Source organism: Tamandua tetradactyla, chromosome 2 (assembly GCF_023851605.1).
Source record: "Tamandua tetradactyla isolate mTamTet1 chromosome 2, mTamTet1.pri, whole genome shotgun sequence".
Lineage (NCBI taxonomy): Eukaryota > Metazoa > Chordata > Mammalia > Pilosa > Myrmecophagidae > Tamandua > Tamandua tetradactyla.
This window is the reverse complement of record NC_135328.1, coordinates 172,676,421-172,700,895: the sequence shown is the minus strand read 5'-3', so window position 1 is coordinate 172,700,895 and position 24,475 is coordinate 172,676,421. Positions and strand designations below refer to the sequence as shown.

General features: G+C 35.4%; 1 protein-coding gene across 6 annotated transcripts in view; it reads right to left on the bottom strand.

The window, feature by feature from the left end:
• The window catches only part of LOC143674264 (BEN domain-containing protein 5), a 1,810,590-nt gene that overhangs the window by 1,668,126 nt on the left and 117,989 nt on the right, over positions 1 to 24,475 (bottom strand). For all 6 annotated transcript variants that reach the window (XM_077149723.1, XM_077149722.1, XM_077149726.1 and 3 more), the window contains one exon: positions 13,822 to 13,944. In XM_077149723.1, coding sequence (XP_077005838.1) covers positions 13,822 to 13,944 — 123 coding nt within the window. The remainder of the gene's footprint in view (positions 1 to 13,821; positions 13,945 to 24,475) is intronic.

Below are 24,475 nucleotides of genomic sequence, written 5' to 3'. Positions count from 1 at the left end.
ATTAAACTTTACCACCGGGGAAACCCAGGATACTGTGTCAAACATTAGGGACACCCAAATTAATAGGCCAAGCCATTCATCTTGAGGCTTACTCTTGTGAAGCTTATGTAGGTAGCAGAGAAGCTTAGCCTACCTACAGATATGCCTAAGAATTACTTCTGGAGGATCTCTTCTTTTGCTCAGGTGTTACCTCACTCTTTCTAAGCCCAACTCTGCAAGTGAAATCACTGCCCTCCCCTGCCACATGAGATGTGACATCCAGGGGTGAAAGTCTCCCTGGAGGCATGGGAGATAACTCCCAGGGATGAGTCTGGCCCTGGCACCATGGGATCGACAATGCCATTCTGACCAAAAGGGGGAAAAGAAGTACAACCAATGAAGTATTAGTGCCTGAGAGACTTCAAATAGAGTCGAGAGGCTACTCTGGAGGTCACTTTTACACAAGCTTCTGCTAGATATTGCTACCTATCATAACTTGCCAAACCCCAACCAAAACCATTCCAGCCAATCCTAAATAACACCTTGGGCAATATATATGATTCTACAAAGGTTCCATGCACTAGGATAACTTTCCAGAAAGCTACAACCTCCAGATGGGTCCATGGACCAGGTAAGTCCTGAAACCTAGAGGGCCCAGCCTCTCCAGAACATCAGCTAGTTCCATCTCCCTACCCCATATTACTGACAGTCCCTTACAACAAGAAAAAGTTAGAATGGTCATAGCTCAAATACCCCTAGAGTGTGGGAAAGATCAAAGGTGATGGTGGATTATACACAGAAGGTAGGGTTTAACAAATGAATATGATTTCTGAATCATTAAATTCATATTTCTTTTAGTCTCCAGCAGCTAGAAGTAGAAACCTAAAATTGTTGACTTGTACCCCATACCAAACTCTGAAATCTGCTCTACAACTAATTGTTGTGCTAAGCTTTGAAACTTATTGCTTTTTTTGCATATATGTTATTTTTCACCAAAAAAGAAAAAAAGTCAATTGTGATGATAAAAAATATATACATTTATTCCTTCTAGCCCCCTATGTTCTGGAGCAACTAGAAAGAAAAATCTGAGATGACAGTATGGTAGCCCATGACAAACAGGGATCTATCCTGTAACTACTTACTGAAGAGTAGTTTGAAAATAATTGCCTTTTTCTTTCTTTGCTTTGTGTATATGTTATACAATTTTAAAAAAAAACTTAAAAAAAAAAGTAAAAATAAAAATAAAAAACTGAAGGGAAAATTTGTTAACTGAAGTATTTCAAATATTCTCCTAAATTTGGCTCTTCTTTTGAGCACATACAATAATCTTACAGTACTACATTTTCCAAGCCTAAAGAAATTGGAAAAGAAAGGCCAAAAAGCCCAGTAAAGCATTAAGTATCCAGAGTCCCTCTTTTCTTCCACCTTAGTTTCTATAAACTACTTGTAGTAAAGTTATCTGTTTGCATATTTGTCTCACCTGATAGAGTGTGAGATTACAAATACCTGTATCTTATGTAATATTTAATACTTATCAGGCAGTTGTAATGTGCTAATAATTGGTGTTTTACATATGTCATCTCATCTAATCTTCCTTACTATCCTACAAGGAAAGCAAAATACAGAAATATTAAACAATTTCTACTGTGTCAAACAACTACTAAGTGTCAAACAACTACTACTAGCATTTGAATCCAGGCCATTTTATTCCAAAGTCTCCCTATTTAACCATTTAATTACACTGTCTGCAATAGGTATTCAACAATGAGTGATTAAACTAACTAATAAATTTGATATAGTAGCGAGCAGTCTGACTGGCTATAAGGATTTCAGCATCATTAAAAAGTATATATTGACTGCACTAGTTTGAATATGTTGAGTACCACAGAAAAGCATGTCCTTTAATCCTGATTCAATATTGTAGGGTGGAAACCCTTTGATTTGTTTATGTCCAGGAAGATGTGGCATGGCCCAATTGTCAGTGTGGTCTTTTGATTAAATGGAAATGTGACACCACCCATTCAAGGTAGGTCTTGATTAGTTTACTAGAGTTCTTTAAAAGGGGAAACATTTTGGAGGAACCACAGATGCAAACACTTGGAGAACAGTTGCTTCAGAGCCAACACAAGTCCCAGATATGTGGAGATGCAGGGCCCAGCAGATATCACCATGTGCCTTCCCTTGAGATCCTAAGCAAGCCAGAACCCAGAGTTGTGTTGCCATGTGCCTTCCCATGAGATTCTAAGCAAACCAGAACCCAGAGTTGTGTCCTGGAGGAACTAAGTGATGGCCCACATTTAGAGAGGAAACCACTGGCATCAAAAGCTGGAAGCAATGAACTGGGAACAAGGTATAGCAGACACCAGCTATATGCCTTCCCATATCAGCCTTCCTTGAGCCAAGCTACCTTTCTCTGTCTGCCTTACTTTGGCATAATTATGACCTTAGAACTGTAAATTTGTAACTTATTAGATTCCCTTTTTAAAAGCTGTTCCATTTCTAGTGTAGTGCTTCCCAGCAGCATTAATAAACTAATACATTGACTATCCACCAAGTTTTATGACAGTAAAATTTATGTTCTTGACGGTGACATTGAGTCATTAGAGAAAATTATATCACATACAGACCTCCATAATTTCTCAATAATTTCCCTAACAATTTCTTAAGTGATTCCCCCATGTAGACCTAGTCTCCTTCCAAGTGTTTCCACAGTGGCTCAAGAGAGTGTTTCTATAGTATGAATATGCCACTCCCCTGTTTAAACCTTTCAGTGATTCCCTACCATCTACAGCATTGTACCAGTTTGAATCTTTATGTACCCCAAGCAAAACCAAGTTCTTTAATCCTCATTCAATATTGCTGGTTGGGAGCTTTTTGATTGTTTCCATGGAGATGTGACCTACCTAATTGTGGGTGGTAACTTTTGATTACTTTTTCCCCAAGATCTAGTAATTCTATCACTGTACTGTATCTTGAAGCCATGTGTCTTTCCATGGAGATGTGTCTCCACCCATTCAAGGTAGGGTTGCTTACTGGAGCCCTTTAAGAGGGAACCATTTTGGAAGAAGCTAGAGAGCCACCAGAACCGACAGAGCCAACAGAAAGGACAGACTCCCGGGGAAGCCACTGAAGATTCCTGGAGAGAAAGCAAGCAGACGTCACCATGTGCCTTTCCAGCTGAGAGAGAAATCCTGAATATCATTGGCCTTCTTGCACCAAGGTATCTTTCCCTGGATGCCTTAATTTGGACATTTTCATAGCCTTGCCTTAATTTGGACATTTTCACAGTCTTAGAACTATAAATGTGCAACTTAATAAATTCCCCTTTTTAAAAGCCATTCCAGTTTTGGTATCTTGCATTCCAGCAGCCTGCAGACTAGTACAAGCATAAAATCTAAATTTGTTAGCATGGTATATAAGTCCCTTCATGAACTGGCTCCTCTACTTTTTTCAGTTTATATATTATCATATTCTACCTTGAATCTATGTTCCAATAACACCAAACTATTGCTTTGTTCATACTGTCCCTGGGTTTAAAATGTTTTCGCCTCCTTTTACATCTTTCACCTGATTGAATTTGATTCATACTTGAAAATTCAGTCAGGCATCATCTCTTTCCATTTAAGTTTTCCAAGACCCAAACAGAGCTTTCCTTGAGGAGCTTCTTGAGGTCACAGACCATGTCTTATTTATCTTGGCATCAGAAAGGCCAAAGAACAGGGCTGACCAGCTTCATGGTACTGTAACCTGTGCAGTCACAACAGGCCTCAGACTTGGTTTATTGCTCTGATATCAGTGTCTTGAAATTCTTAATAATTTTTTTAACAAGGGGCCTGGAATTTTAATTTTTCATTCACAACAGAAATTATGTAGCCAGTCCCACTCAATAGGAAAGGTGCTCAACAAATTCTTGTTAAACTACATTACCTATTTCAGTTCATCACTTCAACAGTTTTATTAGTGATAAACTCATTCACTCTCACACCCACTCTTTTTTCCCCAAGATCTAGTGATTCTATCACTGTACTCTATCTTGAAGCCATCTATCTTTCATCATCCTAAAGGCCACTGCCTTGCTCCAAATCCTCCTAAAAATGCCTTACCTAAATAAGGCTCATGTTTGTATGTTTGTGTGTCACGTGTGTGTGTGCGTGTGTGTGTGTGCTGGTTTGAAAGGATTTGTGTACCCTAGAAAAGCCATGTTTAAATCCTAATCACTCTTGTGGGAGCAACCATTTCTTCTAATCCCTATTGAGTACTATAGATTAGAAACTTGATTATGTTTTTTCCATGGAGATGTGACTCACCCAGTTTCGGGTAATAATTTTTAAATAGCAAGAGATGTGACTCCACCTATTCCACGTGGGTCTTGATTACTTTACTGGAATCCTTTAAAAGAGGAAACATTTTGGAGAAAGCTTGAGAATGACAAGAGCAGCAGAGACATGAGAACTACAGAGCCCACCAGTCCACTAGCCAGCGACCTTTGGAGATGAATGAGAATGCCCTGGGGAGAGCTTCATGAAGCAAGAGGCCTGGAGAGGAAGCTAGAAGACATCATCACATTTGCCATGTGCCTTTCCAGTTGAGAGAGAAACCCTGAACTTCATCAGCCTTTCTTGAGTAAAGGCAACCTCCTGTTGGTGACTTAATTTGGACATTTTTATAGACTTGCTTTAATTGGGACATATTCTTAGCTTTAGAACAATAAACTAGCAACTTATTACATTCCCCTTTTTAAAAGCCATTCTGTTTCTGGTATATTGCATTCTGGCAGCTAGCAAACTAGAACAGTGTGTGTGTAAGTGTGGTGCATCCAAACGACAAGGGACATGTTGGAAACACTACTCTAAGACTCCACCTAGAAGAGTTTTTGCATGAAGATATTTTAGCACTAATAGATTTTTTTAGTGCCTGTAACAATTTTAATGGGTTTCAGAACTGTAAACAGAATAATGTCCATGCTTGAAGAAGTTCCTGGGCACTGCCCTTGGTGCTTTGGATGTAAAATACTTGTAAGTACTAATATATATTACTGAGTCAGATTTATCCATGAAGCAGAAAGCATTTATAGCTGTTCCATCACATATCATGGCTACAATTCTCAAACTACTTGCATATGTCAGCTCCTAAGCATTATTTTTGCTTGGGAATTATCAGACTAATAGGGCCCTCCATCGGATTTGATTCAAGGTGGATTTACAGGTAAAATAAATGATCTGGTATAACTGATAAGATAATAGTATCAGCCCTCCTCTGGCTTTTATTTTCTCTTTGTTCCTAACCTGAGGCCAGGGGACTTTAAGGATCTCTAACCAGACATCCTGTGACTCACATGAACCAGTCACCAATGTACTTGGCTCCTGTTTGTACTTGTACCACAAAGTTTTTGCCTTGGTCCCCATGGAAAGGCCCTGCCCTCTTAACCTGCCTTGATTCCCAACCTTCGAGACAGAGGCCTGCCTTGATTTAGACAGTCTCTTCTTTGCTGGTATAACTGAAAATTTATAAAGGTGTCTCATGCAAGAGTGTGAATGGAAGAGTTGAAAATCCATATGGTAGGCTGCAAGGCTGGCAACTCTGATGATGGGTCTGGACAAACTCCACAGAAGAAGCTCATTGACTGAAAAAGCAGTGAAAAAGTCTCTCTTCTTCCTTAAAAGCCTTCAACTAATGGGATTATCTCATTGATGGGAGAAATGTCTTAGTTGATTGCAAATGTACTCAGCCACAGATGCAATCAACTGATTGATGATTTAATACACCAACCTTCCATTTATCAACCAGCCATAAAAATATCCTTGCAGCAATGGTCAGTCCAGTGCTTGCATGACCAGACAACTGGGCATCATCACTTAGCCAAGTGGACACCAGAATCTAACCATCACAGCCCCTATCTACTGTGTGGCCTTGGGCAAAGAACTTAATCTTTTAAAATTTCAAATGGCTCACTGATAAAAATTAGTGTATTAATTAAGATGATGATAGATGCTATAGCATCCCTGATTAGCTGGGGCAAAGTGGAGGGGACAGGTGGGGATTAGGGCAGGGCCTCATCCTCACTTATTCAGGGATCCAAACTGATAGAATCTCTGCCAACTCTTCAGACTTCAAACATGGAATATCCAGGCAGCATATGGAGAAAGAAAGAAGAATAATACATGGGAGATTTTTAAGGGCCAGATCAGAAAGTGGCACACATCATTTCTACTCACATTCCATTAGGCAGAATTCAATCATACAACTACACTTATTTGCAAAGGAAGCTCATAAATATAGTTAACAATGTACCCAAAGGGGGAAAAAAAAGATATTTATCTTGTAAACAGCAGAATCTGCTATAATGTGGATTATAATCCCTATACCTACTATAGCAGATGTTACTGGTAGCTGTCCCTCTGAGCTGAAAGCTTCAAGTTTGCTCAAATCATATGCTGAGAAGTCTAGAAATCTGGGGATTAATGTCATTGGAGATAATCCTTAACCAATGACAGCCAGCATATAAATATCCCAACTTCCCCATTATTCATTGGGACATTTATTAGGTACCTTCCACAGATTTCTTCATAGTCCAACAAGGAATTAGCCCTACTAGCCACAGTGGTAATATGCTTACTAATGTATTTTTACTTACTTTTCTTCCTTCTCTTTCTCACTTTCTATGCTCCCTCACTTGTATTTTCTAGGATACACTTCATGTATTCGCCAAATGAACTTCCTACAGCCAAGTCTTTGTCTCAGCATCTGTTTTTGGAGGAAACCAACTAAGAAAGTTGGTACAGGAAATAAAACGAGAAAGCAGACTCTGGAATTGGATCACTTGAAAATTTAGATAGCAACAAGGACCCAGTTGTTTATGGTAAGTGGGATGATTAAACCCTTTGGCAAGTTGTAGCTTCACAATTACCAAGATTTACTTATGGCGAATTGGGATGAGATACAGGTGGAAAAGTAAGCACTGGCTTATACAATAGCCTTACTATCTCAAAGATATAGGGTAAATTACATGAATTGTGGAGGTAACTAGTTTTTGTTAACTTCCCTAGAAGTCTTGGAGAGGGAGAATAGCAAGCTCAAATCAGCTATAAATTCAGGATGTGCTTTAAAATCTTGAGGGGCCCAATGGAGTTTCAAAGATTATAGCCACCCTCAAAGACTTAAAGGATTCAAAGGGGCTAGTCTCCACCATAATTCCCATTTAATTCATAGATATGGCCACTGCATAGAAGATGATCTGTCAATTTAGCAAAATGGGAGACCCAGTCATGGCTGCTGTTCCAGATATGATATCTTTACAAGAAGAGATCAACATACACTCTGAAACTTGATATGCAATTAATGAACTGGCAAATGCATTTTTCTCAATTACCATTAGAAAAGAAATCAAAAGCATTTAACACTTAACATTTACATAGGAATTTGAATTCCCTGTGCCTAAGATTCATAATGGCTCTCCTGCCTTCTGGTGTAAGAGTTCAAAGGCCCTTGATTATACAGATGTCCCATAAAACATTACATTGGTCTACCGTATGATGAATCATACCTGGTTAACCAGAAATGGCAAATATTCTAGACATATCTAGTAAGATATGGGTTTGCCAGAATGTGATATATAAACCTTATGAAGATTCAGGGGACTACCACATGATAGAGTTTTTTAGGCATCTAATGGAAGATGGCAGTACATCTCCTGTAGGGTAATGGACAAGTTACTACACTGTGTACTTTCTGCCAGTAAGAAAGAAGTACAGTGCTTGGTAGGTACTTTGGATTTATTGACTTCCACACTTAGCAACATCATTTTGACCTCATTATCAGGAGAATCAGAAGGCTGCTAAGTTTGAATGGATGAAAGAATGCTCAGCAGACTCAATGAGATGTTATAGGTTTCCAAGGTAAATATGTACACTGCATGGAATGATTGACTAGTAGATTAATAGACTCTAGAAGAAGAGATAACCATATAATAGCAAAAGCAGCTCCTAGAAAGCTCATGGGCACTAGTAGATAATAAGCATATCACCGTGGGACATCAAATAATTATGTGACTTAATGATAGGTAGCCTAGACTTCCATGTCACCTTACCTCTATTACACCAATGCTTTTCTCTCAGTTCATTAACTATGGCCACATGGGAGGTGTCCTAAGACCAAATAACTGAGGAAGAAAAAAACTCAGGTCTGACCAATAGCTTGCTTTATATGTTAGGGCAATTAAAAAAAAAGGCTTGCTGATACCCTTTAGTCCCGTGCAGTGGTATCCCTAAAGGACTGTGGTGAGAGGAATATCTCCCAGTGGACAAAGCTTAAAGAAGTTCACTTATTCTTCTCCTTTGTTTAGAGGGAGAAACAATACAAAGTAAGGATATACACTCATGGGGAGAGGAAAATGACTTGGCTGGTTTATTGATCATGAGACTAGAGGGAGCATGATTGAAAGACTAGGAGACATGGCACAGGGGCATGTGAATAGAGCTATGGGAATGGATACAAAGTATGCAAGACTCTGTGTTTCACTTCAATGCTCACTGTGTAGCAAGGAAGAAAGCACTGAATAATCAAGTGGATGGGATGTCTCATTCAGTAGATGTCAGTGAGCTTTACATAATAGGTTCAAGAAGGAATAAGTGGAATCGAACAGAGTGCTCAGATATAGACCCTATCATCTATGGACATTTGATCTTTGATAAGGCAGTCAAGCCAACTCACTGGGACAGAACAGTCTCTTCAATAAATGGTGCCTAGAGAACTGGATATCCATATGCAAAAGAATGAAAGAAGACCCATCTCTCACACCCTATACAAAAGTTAACTCAAAATGGATCAAACATCTAAACATTAGGTCTAAGACCATAAAACAGTTAGAGGAAAATGTTGGGAGATATCTTATGAAACTTACAATTGGAGGCGGTTTTATGGACCTTAAACCTAAAGCAAGAGCACTGAAGAAGGAAATAAATAAATGGGAGCTCCTCAAAATTAAACACTTTTGTGCATCAAAGAACTTCATCAAGAAAGTAGAAAGACAGCCTACACAATGGGAGATAATATTTGGAAATGACATATCAGATAAAGGTCTAGTATCCAGAATTTATAAAGAGATTGTCCAACTCAACAACAAAAAGACAGCCAACCCAATTACAAAATGGGAAAAAGACTTGAACAGACACCTACCAGAAGAGGAAATACAAATGGCCAAAAGGCACATGAAGAGATGCTCAATGTCCCTGGCCATTAGAGAAATGCAAATCAAAACCACAATGAGATATCATCTCACACCCACCAGAATGGCCATTATCAACAAAACAGAAAATGACAAGTGCTGGAGAGGATGTGGAGAAAGAGGCACACTTATCCACTGTTGGTGGGAATGTCAAATGGTGCAACCACTGTGGAAGGCAGTTTGGCGGTTCCTCAAAAAGCTGAATATAGAATTGCCATACGACCCAGCAATACCATTGCTAGGTATCTACTCAAAGGACTTAAGGGCAAAGACACAAACGGACATTTGCACACCAATGTTTATAGCAGCGTTATTTACAATTGCAAAGAGATGGAAACAGCCAAAATGTCCATCAACAGAAGAATGGCTAAACAAACTGTGGTATATACATACGATGGAATATTATGCAGCTTTAAGACAGAATAAACTTATGAAGCATGTAATAACATGGATGGACCTAGAGAACATTATGCTGAGTGAGTCCAGCCAAAAACTAAAGGACAAATACTGTATGGTCCCACTGATGTGAACGGACATTCGAGAATAAACTTGGAATATGTCATTGGTAACAGAGTCCAGCAGGAGTTAGAAACAGGGTAAGATAATGGGTAATTGGAGCTGAAGGGATACAGACTGTGCAACAGGACTAGATACAAAAACTCAAAAATGGACAGCACAATAATTCCTAATTGTAAAGTAATCATGTTAAAACACTGAATGAAGCTGCATCTGAGCTATAGGTTTTTGTTTGTTTGTTTGTTTGTTTTCGTTTTTTTTTACTATTATTATTACTTTTATTTCTTTTCTCTATATTAACATTCTATATCTTTTTCTGTTGTGTTGCTAGTTCTTCTAAACCGATGCAAATGTACTAAGAAACGATGATCATGCATCTATGTGATGATGTTAAGAATTACTGATTGTATATGTAGAATGGTATGATTTCTAAATGTTGGGTTAATTTCTTTTTTTCCGTTAATTAATAAAAAAAAAAAGAAGTGGGGGCCAAAAAAAAGATTAATTCAGAATAACTGACACTTTTCTCCCAATCTGAAGTGCAGTTGCCCCTTTTTATCACCAAGAAGAAATAAATCATAAATCTTCCTTGCTAAACAAACTGAGAATGTCTGAAAAACACACACATACACACAAAAAAAAAAAAAAAAAAAGAAGGAATAAGTAAGGGTGGCAGAGATATGGAAGTTGTACGTGAGTTCATGGGCTCTATCTCACCAAAGCTTTGAGGGTTTGAAGATGTGTGTACCCCATAAAAACATGTTCTTAAATTTAATCCACTCCTGTAGATGTAAATCCATTGTAAACAGGACCTTTTGATAAGAGTATTTCAGATAAAGTGTGATTCATTTCATTAAAGATGGATCTTAATCCTATTAGTGGAGTCCCTTATAAATGGAGTGAATACAGAGAAAAAGAAAGCCACAGAAGCAAGGAGCCGGAAGCAACAAAACCCAGAAAAGAAGGGAAAGACCAGCAGATACAGCCATGTGCCTGCCATGTGATAGAGGAGCCAAGGATTGCCAGCACCTTGTCTTCAGGAAGAAAGCATCACCTTGATGATGCCTTGATTTAGATATTTTCAAACTGTAAGCTACTAAATTCTCATTGTTTAAGCCAATCTACTTCAAGGTATTTGCTTTAAGCAGCATAGGAAACTAAAACAAAAGCTATTCTGGCTATAACCACTTCTATACCTATGCATGAACACTCTTGACTAGCGTTTTCTCCTTTTCCTGTCTAACTCTCCCTACTCCCTTGCTTGTGCTTCCTGAGAGCCCTATCTAAATAGAAACAGTATTTAAATTCTTATCTCGGGTATACTCTGGGGGGTACCCATTCTAAGGATCCTATATTACAAGGTTGCTAAAAGGAATGGTATTAATACATGCAAATACACCCAGAAAAGTGCCTGACACATTTTAGTACCCAAAAAATTATGTTTTGTTGGCCAGAATTACTACCAGAAGTTTTTTGCTAGGTACTATACTAAGTCAATTTTTTATAATATGTCTAATTCACATAATTCTATATTTTTAGATACAGGTATAATATATAAGATAATATACAGATACAATATATAAGAAAAATACAGATTTTTATTACCCTAATTTTACAGATGAATAAAATTTAAGTTATATAGCCAAGGTGGCACAACCAGTAGTGCCAAAGTTAATATCTGAATCAATATTCATCATCTCTGTTTTTGGTATTATACTAAACTGCTCTTATTAGAAAAAAAAAAAGTTCAAGTAAGAGAGACACAAAAACCCTAATTATTAATGCAATCACATTTTCATACTATGCCATGAATGAAGACTTATTTTCAAAACAAAAAATGGCATTATTTTTCAAAGATTACACATGTAAACGTAGCAAAATTCCATTAGGGGGAATTAATGTTCCAATTTAAAAATAAAAGTTTTTATTATTTCCAATGTTTGGAAATAGTATACAACTATCTAATTCCACATGTTTATTTCACTGACAGATTTTCACACTACAGTAGTTTAATATAAAATATTAAATATCTCAGACTAATCAGTTAAGTTTCAAGTGTAAATTATACTGTTCTTTTCATATTCAAGACACATACTCCTATCAATCATAAAACAATACTCAAATTGCATATGATGGCAATCAAGCATATTTTTAATTATTCAGTTTATTTTAAAACAGGTAGACAATTTTTCATTATTCTTCATACAAAAACCTTTTTTCATGTATCATATCACTTAAAGAGGTTTTCAACGATAAATTTATTATATACATGACATAACTTGACCTACAAAAAGGTAGTCTGTTAACAAAATAGTTAAGACTAGTGCCCTTCAAGCCAAGAAATCCTTGGTTAGAGCAAATTACTTTACATCTCAGAACCTCAGTGTTCTCACCTGAAAATAAAGCTATATCTCCAAAGGTTCTTGGGAGTATTACCACAGTGCCTGAAAGCAATAAGTAATAAGTGACAACTGTTGTTGTTTTTTCCTTACTGTTCTTGTCATGATTAATGTTAAACTTTTATTTAAATATAAAAATATATATATTTTTTTTTTTTTTTTTAAAGGAAAGACAGAGAGAAGGAAGGAAGGATAGAAGGAAGGAAGAGAGGAAGAAAGGGAAACATCTTTTAAACATTTTCTTGTTTTATTGTATTTTGTTTCTCCGTTTTCGTTACATGGGCTGGGGCCGGGAATCGAACCGAGGTCCTCCGGCATAGCAGGCAAGCACTTTGCCCGCTGAGCCACCGCGGCCCGCCCCTAAATATAAAAATATTTTTATTAATCTTAAAATATAACCTTATAAGACCATTTTGTTCACTATATGTCTTCCCTCACCTAATCACATATTCATTAAGCTCCTTATGATATGACTGATAGCATACTAGGTGCTGGAGAACAAAAATTAATAAGAAACCATCCTGACATCAAATAATTTTCAATGATTAGGAAAACAGAAAATAAATTTAAGTGACTGTAATACAATGAGGGCTTTAATAGAAGACCATAAAACGTAGCTTAAAGGAGAGATAGGGACAACCAAATCTGCCTGAGAAGTATTATTTCTCAGAGGAAGTAATGCTGAACTGAGCCTTGAACTGAGTCTGAGTTAACATTTTAAAAGACAGAGAAAGAGGTCTGGGCCAGAAACAAAGAGAAGTCAAAAAAGTATTTCTAGGCACCAAGTATTTCCTGGATGAAGCACTACTACAAGAATCAAATCAAGTAGAAGACATTGTTCCTAATTACATGGATAGTATTCAGCTACAACAGAAAGATAAGACTATAATATTTGAGGGAATAAGCAAAAATCTGCATGATCAACTTCTCAGTTCTTTGCTAGAAGCAACCAATGTTCTTATGGTTCAGAGAAATGAGAGTTTGGAGATTGGCATATAATTAAAACAAGTGTGTCCCTTCAGCAACACACACACACACTTATGCACAATATTGAGAACCAAAAATGATTAACCATTTTTAAAATACAGATATGTTCACCTTTTTCATGAATATATTCAACATATTCAGAGTACCTACTTAGTGCCACAATGTGAATCTCATGGTATAAAGAGATAAAAAGATCCAACCCTTACCAAAGGGAAGTCACAATCAAGTCCAGATCTCTTCTTTCAAAATATCTACAGCATTTGTCAGGTAGTGCAATATTACTTTTGGTCTTTTGTAGTGTTTGAATGAATCTCAAATTATTTCTTTATATGGAAGTCTCCTTTCTCCCACAGACCAAGTTCTTTGAGTATGTCATACAGAACCAGGTACACAATAGATATGCAATAAATAATGATTTATTATACGCCCAAATCATGGCATTTTTATCCCAAAAGAAATAACACCTGGGAAAGTAGTTTGTAAATGATGAAGTGCTGCATAAATGTTCAATATTATTAGCATCAATAATACTTCTGATCACATATAGAATACGAATAGAGCATTTTGTTTTCAGTATCTTTAAGTTAATTCCTTCAAAACAGATTTTTCCCTCAAGACCTGTTCCATTATAGTAAAATATTAAATGGATTAGATAGAATCGGATTCTGAAAACACCTCATAAGAGAAATTCAAAAGAAAATTCTTTACAACACTTACCACTTTCAAAGCAAGCGTCAAAAATAAGATGTCCTTTCTTGGGCTGTCCACAGTACCCAGATGGAAGCACCATATATTTGCTCACATTCCCTCCGATGGCATCGTCGTTTCCCATATCATTGCCTATTTTTAAAAAATTGAATCATATTAAACAGAAATCAAAGTATATTTAGTAAAACAATTTTACCATTAATTTTCATCCATTCCTTGTCATTCAGTATTCATGCAGGCAATAAGGAATTAACTATTTATTGTGCTACAGTAGAAAGAGGGTGAAATAAAAAAGACATGGGCTCAAAAATCCCACCCCTACTACATCTACTTCTCAGTGACCCCAAATAGTGTCACTTAATCTGCTTGAGCCTCACTGTCTCTCATCCATATAAAGGGAAAGGTACAATCTATCTTTCAAAATTGTGTTATTAGAAATAGATATAAAATAAATTGCTGGAATGATTACTGGAATCCAGAAGATGATTTTTAAATTGTATTAACTACTTCATAAATGGGAATGCATTTCATTTGTCACAAACACATATTTAATTGTTTTAATTTGAATAAAGCTAGTTTTATAATATGACTCCAAATGCTTTAACCCCAGAAACAATTTGAAAACCACTGACTTAGCATAGAAGTTCTGCATCCTAGTAGGTACTTTAATTTTTTAAAGTTTTGCAAGTTTCACTTCTACCTGGGATTCAGAAAGCTGAAAATATTTCTTCCACTTTAACGACCACCAGAAAAATCCCAATAAACTGCAAAATCATAAATGTTCTTGAATCTGTCAGAGAACGGGTTGGCACAACCCAATATACTTAGGCTCTGTGAAATTATGGCCCTACAAAAAGAGAGAAGCAAGCACTCACACATCAGTGGCAGAACTCAGGAGAAACAGATACTGGGTCCCATACTAGTGGATAGGAAGAATTAAGCTAAAATGTTTACTAATACATGAAAGGTCAAGCATAGGATAGCATGAGAACATAGAACCACTGCAAGTCATAAACCTAAAGGAATTTTCACTTCCACTTGCAGACTCCACTGTACAGGCCTCTACCAGGTGTTCAGGAGAAAGATTATGGGCAGGGCAGAAGGCCAGAAACTATCTCCTTTGGTGGTATAGGCATGGAGGAAGGGGAGTAGAGCCTGTTACAAGAAAGGCATGAAACACCAACAACAGTGTTTATCCATGCACACACACAAAAAAGAATGAATGAAAAGAAAAAGGTTTTAAGCCACTAAGGGAGGAGAAACAAACCTTGTTCCCCCAATGTATAAGTGAGTACCTGTTGCAGGTGGAGGAGCTGTAAAATAAAATTTAAAATACTCTATACATAGGGGAGAGTTAGGAAACACTCTTGTCCTCAACATCTACACCAACTTTATTAGAAGGCTCATACAACTGGAGAAGGGGCAAAAAACTCTATCTCACAGAAGACCCATCAAAGATACAAGGCAGAAATTAGCTGCCACAAGAAAGAGAGGTGTGATCATTGAAAAACCTTGACCCCAAGAAAGGCCATATAGGACCTACCTAAGACTGAGGATGCATCAGGACAACAGAGAGTATGCCTGCTCCCTCAATACCAGGCTAGTAAGCACTGAATAACAACCAACAGCAATCTATATCTAGGATAGTGACAAAAGAATTGAGAAAAACTGCGATATAGGTACTCAGGGAAGGCCAAAAGTTGACAGTGAAACAGAACACTGAGGAAAATCCTCTATCACTCAAGCCCCCTCCCTAAGCCTAGGTAACACTAGAAGAATTTTAAGCCATTGGTGAACTGAAGGTAATCAGCAGCAATGAAATTCAAACCCAGCTTTACTTCTGTCAAGGGACAAAACAACAAAAAGAATCAGACAGAGAAATGACCTAGATATTGCAACTATCAGAAAATTAAAAGATTAATATGTCAAAGTCTATAATGGAGAAGGAAGAAAAATGCATGAACAACTGGGGTATTTCAGAGGAGAGATGGAAACTATATTAACAACTCAGAAGGAAATCATAAACTTAGCAGAGATGAAGAAAATCTTTAATGTACTTATCAGTAGACTTGGCACAACTGAAAAAAGAATCAATGAATTCTAGAGCAACAGAAATAAACTGAACAGAAACACAAGGACAAAAAGAAAGAAAAAGAGCACAGCATCCATGAGTTGTGGAACAATATCAAATGCTCTAATATTTCTATAGTTAGGATTCCAAAAGGAGATAAGAAAGAGAATGGGGTAGAAGAAATATCTGAAGAGCTAATGGTTGGAAAATTTCCTAAATTAATTAAAGATATCCAGGAAGCACCAAGCAAAAATATACCAAAACAAATAAACCAAAAAAAAAAAACACTGACATGTCATATTTTAGAAGACAAATCACATACAAAGAAACTAATAAAAAAACACAGCAGAACTCTCATAAGAAACTGTGTTAACCAGAAGTCAAGGGAGTGATGTCTTTAAATTACAGAAAGAAAAAAAGTCAACCTAGAATCCTACCCAGCTAAAATATTGTTAAAAAATGAAAACCCATGGAAATAAACTACAGTGATACTTACGTTAAGATAGACTATAGTTAATAGTGTAAATATAAAAATGTGCTTTCATCAATTGTAACAAATATTCTACAACAATGCAAGGTGCTTGTTAATAATAGGGTGGTATATGGGAATCCTCTGTTGTATACATGATTGTTCTGTAAACCCAGAACTTCTCTAATAAAGGAGAAAAATGAAGAGAACAACAAAGATATTTTGAGAAAAACTAAAGTTGATATAATTCATTAATCTGCATTAAGAGAAATGTCAACTAAAGTTCTTCAGGCAGAAGAAAAATGATACCTAACAAAGAAAAGTATCCACAAAGAGAAATGAAGGGTTCCAGGAATGGAAAAAAATGAAGATAGATAAAATCTTTCCTTCATTTTAATCATCATTCTAAAAGATAAATGACAGTCTAAAGGAAAAAACGTAGCAATGTATTAACAGTATTATGCCAAAAATATACAGCAACAATAGGACAAAAGATAGGAGAGAGCAATTGGAAGTATACTGTTTCTTAAATTATACATAAAGCAATATATACTGTTTAGAAATGTTATCCTGAAAAGCCTAGGATGAACACTAGGCTTAGAAAATTAAAAGGAGTCATAAATAATTAGCCAATAGCATAAATAAAATGTAATTAAGCATAAATAAATAAAAATAAATGCAATAAGCAAGCACTCCAAAAGAAGGCAGAACAAAAGGGGACATGAAGAACAAAGACCAGATGGAGCAAACTAAAAAAGAAAACTAGCATAATATTAGATTTATAATCAAACATATCATTAAATGATCTAACAAATTAATACACAAAGACTGTCAGAACTGACAAAAACAGCAAAATCTAATGATATGCTATCTACAAGAAAACAATTTAGATATACAGTAACCTAATCAGATAAGTTACAAGTAAAAGTTTTGGAAATATATGCCATGCAAGTAAAACCAAAAGAAAGTTAGAAGGCTATTTTTTTAAAAAAAAAAAAGTAGACTTCACAAGAAGAAGTAAAAGCAGGAATAAAGAGAAACAATACTTCATGATAAATTCAAGATGACAAATTCTAAATTTGTATAAACTTAACAACATAGCTTCAAAATACATGAGGAAAAGACAGGTAGATACAAAAATAGAAATAGACAACTCCACAATTTTAGATGGAGCCTTCAACACTAATGTTTCAGTAATAATTAGAACTAGTTGACAAATCAGCAATATCAGGATTGAAAAAATGGAGCATGACTAAAATCCTACAGGCATTAAGAGGATTATGAGGGAATATTATTTAAAAACTTAAACCCACAATTTCTTGAACTTAGATGAAATGACCAAATGCCTTAAATACATAAACTTCCACAGCTCACACAAGAAGAGATCTATGTCTATTAGAGAAATTGGATTTTTGTTTAAAATCTTACAACAGAGAAAAGTCCATAGCTTCACAAGTGAATATACAGTTGGAGTAGGCAAAAATTTCTTAGATCAGACATAAAATGAAAAAGAAAGAGAGGTTGTTGACTGAGAATAGTATACAAGGAGACAACTTAACATAATAGAAAATGTTATTTCTGGGTGGTAATAGAAGTTACATGGGTATATAGATTTTTTTAAATGGATTAAACTGTATACTTAAAACAGGTACGTTTTATTATATGTCTCAATAAAGTTGATTTTTCAGTATTTAAAATAAAAGCAGCAAGTATTAACTTTAATGTCATAAAATTCAATCCACCTGGTTAGATATATACATATAAACAGTAAAAGAAATGTACAGTTATCCTGATTCATATGCCTCAACCCTAGTCTCATTCCCAGATGCAAATACTCAACCATTTCTGTTTTTAGTTTAATAGGCCTTATCTTCATAATTCTACTCAATATGTTTATCCATCTATATCTTAATTTATCTATGTTAACAATATCCACTGACACTGCTAGGAAAGATAAAGAAATTACTTGTGAACATCTTTCACTCACTTCTCTATCTAATAATTTTGTTAGTTCTATTATTATTTTACTTACTATATTAAGTTGTTATCAATGTGAACAGGATTCCTAGGGGTCAGTTTAATTTGTTCAGGCATATTTTGTTATCATAACGATCGAAGAGCACTGCTAGCATTTTGTTGGTGAGAACCAGGGATGCTCGATCTACAACGCAGAAGAGGACCGTATACAAGTTCCAAATATCCCACTAGACATTCATGCATGCAAATATCCTATTTATTATCATGTGACTTTAGAGCCTAACACTGCTTTACACATAAATGTAAAATATTTTATGGCTTTGATAAAGACCGATATTTCCAGTAATGCAACTAGCGTGTAAAACAAGGAAACGTTATAATTGATTGGTTCACAATTTTATCCAGAGGTATCACCATTTCAGAAAATCATTCCACGAACCATAATGTTACTTGTATTTGATTCACCAAAGGTACATTACTATATCAGTCAACATTTGTAGCAGTTATGTGTATGGTGATTTTAAACACAAATGTAAACACTGGAACTCTTTAATATGTTTTCTATATGACTGGATAGATACATCCCTGTTTTTTCCTTGCGGCAATATACCTACTCACTTTGTATATCTGTATGAAATGTCATCTCTGAGAAGTCTTACATGACTTCCCCTAGCAGTCAGTCATTCCTCCTCTGTATTCCCACAGCATCCTGTTTATATCTTTATTACAACATTATTATATAGAATTTTTATTGTTTACCCTTAGTGACTGTGGTTTCTCACTAGAAGAGTACAATGTATTACCTTTTTATCACTATTTTCCCTCTCCCCAAGCCTAGAACGACATAATATTTGGCTCAAGGTGAGAAATCTATAAATATTTATTGAATTGTTAAAATAAAAAAGCACTTTTGGGAGCTATATTTTATTTGAATATTGACCTTTGTTTTTTCTCATCTATTGGAAGTGCAGGAGATGTAGTGTATTTTAAATTCATCAAAAGAATGAACAGCACATTTACATTTACAGTTTCCTAAGATAAACAGTTGTGACATAATGAGAAAAATTGTAAAAGAATGTAAGGTAACACAAAGCATGTATATACTGACACGAAAGATAGAAAAGGGGAAAAAAATACAAAACTCAGTGTTAATGCAATATAATGGCTAATTATTTAAATGCACAAAGCAGGAAACAGAAAGTTATTATTCCGAGAGAAATCATCTCTCAATTACACTCTATATGTATATAAGACCATGAAAAGTAACAGCATTCATAGGAGTAAAAGATAATCGAAGGAGGCAGAGTTACTGTTTCTGTGGAATAACAGCTTTTAATTTCTTGATTTCTGAGCATTTTAATGGTCAGCCATATAGCTGTTCAGCCAGATTTTTAAACTCAAACTCTTTCCTCTTTCTTTTTTTTTTTTTGCATGGGCAGGCACCGGTAATCAAACGAGGGTCTCCAGCACAGCAAGCGAAAACTCTGCCACTGAGCCACCGTTGTTCGCCCTACTCTTATTTTCAAATGCCCCAAATTTAGTCAAAGTAGAATAAAGTAACAGAACAAATTTGGATTTCAAAGTCATACAGATTTGAGATAGAGTCCACCTAACTCAGATATGAACTGTAGTATAAGCTTTGTTAAGTAATTTAATCTTTCTGACCTATTTACTTTGCCATGTTGTTCTGAGGGTTACAGAAAATATATGTAAATCACCTAGAGCATAGATAGTATTTACTCAATAAATAGTTAGCTGCTGTTGTTGTTATAAAGCATCTGTATTTTTAAATAAATGTATTTAACAAAAAGAATTTAAAAATTCAATGTATAAAGTACAAAGAACAATTCATAAAGGGAAGGGAATATTTTATATTGAAATCTATGAAAAATGTCTTGATGAAAGTATTTTCTTTGAAGCAAACACAGAACAGCATCCAGTTAAAGTATACACTATAAAACATGCTTATGAGGGTGTGTAAAATGTTTGTCTACAAACGTACAAAGTAAAACAAATAATTTTTTTCAAATTAAGGAAATTAGAAAAGATAAAACAATAGTGTTTTACCTTTAAAGAAGTAGCGCTCTAATCCTGATAATGCTGTTGTTATTTATATGCTTTGCCTACACTGATTCTACAGCCTTTGAAAAACGTTACATGGCTAACAAATATTTAGCAACAACAAATAAAAATTATGAGCATATTTTATGGAGGAAAAAACAAAGATGAATACGTATATAGATAAAGAATGTACCTGATGAAATAATATGATAATGATATCTTATTCCATTCTAAATAGGCTTGCTAAGACACCTAGAAATTGACTGCACAGAATTTTTTACTTTTCAATGGGTTATGCTGATGACGGATATGATACAAAGCTCAATTTGTATTCTTTTTACATTGAAAACTACCTCACACAAAAGGTGCAAGTGACTTATATTGGCCAAAAATGAGGGAAATAGCTTATTAATTAAAGCTGATCTTTATATAGAACAAGTATTCCACCTCTCAGGCTAAAATACCTTCAAAAATGTAAAAATATTATACCTATATATGTAACATGTAGTTAAAGGGGCATGCCAAAAATTCCATTATAAAGTCATTTTTCTAGAGTTTCATAATTTTGAGAGAAAATTATATTAAATATGAGACTTAAACTCACAAATTCTCAACCAAGAAAGCAGATGTAAAATTTCTACTTCAGGATGTTTTAGGAAAGAAAGTCTATCCATTTGTGGGTTTTAATCTCATTGAACTCATATCCACTATACTGTTTCTTATCTGCATTTTATAAACCTTCCCACATGTTCTCCTTGCAAACAGATTTATTTACAAAAATACTTTTTAAACATAATTTCCCAAATATTCATAGTCTAATTCTCTCTCTACACAAATAAGATGTCTAGGTTTGTTAAGCTACAATCAATCATGGGATGTTCAGTTATCAAATATGTATTGAATATCTATTTTTGTACCTACCCTATCTTGTGGCCAAAACTAGGTAGAAATATACATAAGAAACATAAGTTATAAATCAATTATTAAACAAAACATTAAGGGCATACTAAAAATTAACACGCTAAAAATTTGACCATGTAAAGCTTATATTGAAAATAATAAAATATATAATGAAAAAAATGTTCTATTTCCAGAAGAAGGGAAACTCAGTACAGACAGTGTAATTTGGTGGCATAGGGTTTAGAAAATAACAGAGCTAAAGCTGCTTTTTTTTTTACATGGGCAGGCACCGGGAATCGAACCCGGGTCCTCTGGCATGGCAGGCAAGCGTCCTTGCCTGCTGAGCCACCGTGGCCCGCCCTAAAACTGAATTCTTAATTGGTTATTTTTCAGGTGTATAACCGTGGATTAGCCTAAATTCAGCAAGCTATGGGCTTAAACTGTTTTATTTTCATCCTGTAGCCTTTCAAAAGAAACAGCTGGATCATTTTTCCTGAAGAGTAGTTTCTATCCAATTTCCCCAATATTCTGCAGTAAATGAACTCCCTCTCTTGAGCTTCCACAGAAGTCTACTTACGCCTCTTCTATCTTGTACAATTGCATATGTCTTCCCAACCAGTCACATAAACACTAACTTCCCAATTATATTCTAGTCATGGTACAAAGAACTATTTATTCTTTGATTACTATTAATAAAAATACTAACACTCCCTGTAGATCAAAGATGGTTTATATGAAGCAATTTTATTAAATATTGCTGTAATTAAAGTTCATTAGAACAGAATGTTCTTAAAAGAATATTCTTCTATTCCAGACAAAATGGGGGTAATATTTTTTAATTGCTTCCTGTGCTATAGGTATGGGGTTAGTGATTCATCTAACAAAACATTTACTTATGATTACTATGTACCCACTAGGCTAGGTTCTAGTAATACAAATATGAATTAGGAAAAGTCCACGTCCCCAAGGATATTGTGGGAAAGGTAAACCAGTAAGCCAATACTACCTAGTGCAATGTGATAAATTCTAAAAATGAGATGTAACATCAATGTACTTCACACAAACACAGAGAAGCAGCCTCTGAAGCTTCCTAGCAGTAGACTTCCTCAAGGACATTCCACTTGAATTGACTTAAAATATGTGTAAAAATTATCCAAGTAAAGAAGTGTGGAAAGGAATTCCAAGAAAGTGAGCAAAATGCTTGGGGGAACAAAATGTGATTCTGGAGAGGGAGGTAGAAAATACACTGTGGAAGGTCATGTGTGACGTTCTAAGGAGTTTAGATTTCATCCTGAAGGCAATGGAAAACCTGTTCTTCAAGGATCTGTGCTGTTTCTAGCTTGGTGGACTCAGGGCCCAGAGTATTTCCCAGAGATAAAAGGAGAAATCTACCTCTGTGGTGATGACTTAAGCACAGTAGATCAAGTGGCAGTAACTGAGTGAGACAGGCTAATAGGCTAGAGGAGCAAGGAGTTTGGAATGTTTCACCTTGTCATGTAGACTCATATACTTTCCAGTTTTATAAAAGCATGGTGATAGATAAACCTTTGGAGAATTTACATATGTAATCTTGTCAAGCTCTACAACTGCATTCTGGTTCCCAAATTAGACTTGTATTTCTAAATGGATTTTTAATTTACATGCTGAAAACAAAATTCTTAAAAACAACATCTGGCTGGTTTTACTAATCTATTTCTTCCAGATTCAATATTCAAAGTGTTCTAGCACAGTGTTATATAAATTGTGGCCTATCAAAGTTTTCTGGTGGTTCTCAATCTCCCTCAGCATTCACTGAATATTCACTCTGTGCCAGGCACTCTGCTAGATGCTAGAGATCCAAAGATAAATACAATTTATGATATCGATCAAGGAGTGTAGGCAGGAGAGCTGGACAAGTAAACAAGTGTAATGAAATGTTACACAATCTTTGATAGACGTACGCACCTTATAGAATGGAGACCTAAAAATATAAATAATAATTCCTCTATATTTTGAATGGAGAAAGGGTGATATCTAGAAATTTTTTATAGAGAAAAGGCAACAAATGACACTTGAACTTAATCTTGAAAGATAAGGTGTCTGCCAGGCAGCCAGGGTATGAAGTTGCAATTCTGCATACAAAGGTTATTCTGAAATAAAAAGCCAAATATCCAAGAGAGAAGTCTACAGAGTTAGATGGAGGTTAGACTATGAGTACCTTATATGTTATCTGAAGAAATGTGTACTTTATCCCATAAGTATTAGAAATTAATAGTAGCTCTTGAGTGAAATTACAACACATATTTTGTACAATAAAGAAAGGCCCCACAGGCAGGAGTATGGACAATAGATTGCAGAAGGATAAGATTGTACAGAAAATCAGTTAGAAGGCTGAAACACTAATATAGAAGAGAGATGATAAGGAAAAAGAAGTGAAGATGGAGAATAGGGATAAAAATAAGAAACATCCACAACCTTGCAGGTTATATATGGTTATTACCCTAATTCTTATATCCCATTAAAGGAATTCGTTTCTGTTATAGGTGAAATGAATCAATGATAATTAATGAGTATAAGAGAAAAGTTGAGAAAAATCAAGAAATGATAATACTCAAACATGGAAATAATGAATTCTCTTATTTTCTGGGAACAAGGGATTACTCAAACAGGTTCAATGTTTTTATTCAAGACTTAGAGAAAGAAGTGCTTACTACATAATTTTTCAGATATTTCAACAATAAGAGGCTATGAATCTAGATGTCAAATTCAAAATTCAAACAATCGTCAATGTTGGGATTTGAATCATGTGCCCCACAAAACACATGTTCAGGTCCCAACCCATGGTGCTGTATGAGTCCATTTGTAAATAGGACCTTTGAAGATGTTATCAGTTAAGGGTGGGCCTTAATCCAATTTGGCTGAATCTTATAAGCAAGGAAATTGAACAAAAAAAGAAGCCACAGGGAATGGTCAGAATCTGGAAATCAATGGAACCTGGAAAAGAAAGAAGATACCCCCATATGTACTGCCATGTGATAGAAAAGCCAAGGAAACCCAAAGATTTCTGGCCAGCAAGAAGACACTCAATCCCAGGAGGCAACCCTTTTAGTCTCTTATACTGTTGTTATGCCAACCTATTTTATGGTATTTACTTTAGCAGTTAAGAAATGAAGACAATAATCAAATATGCTGGGCCAAAATTAACA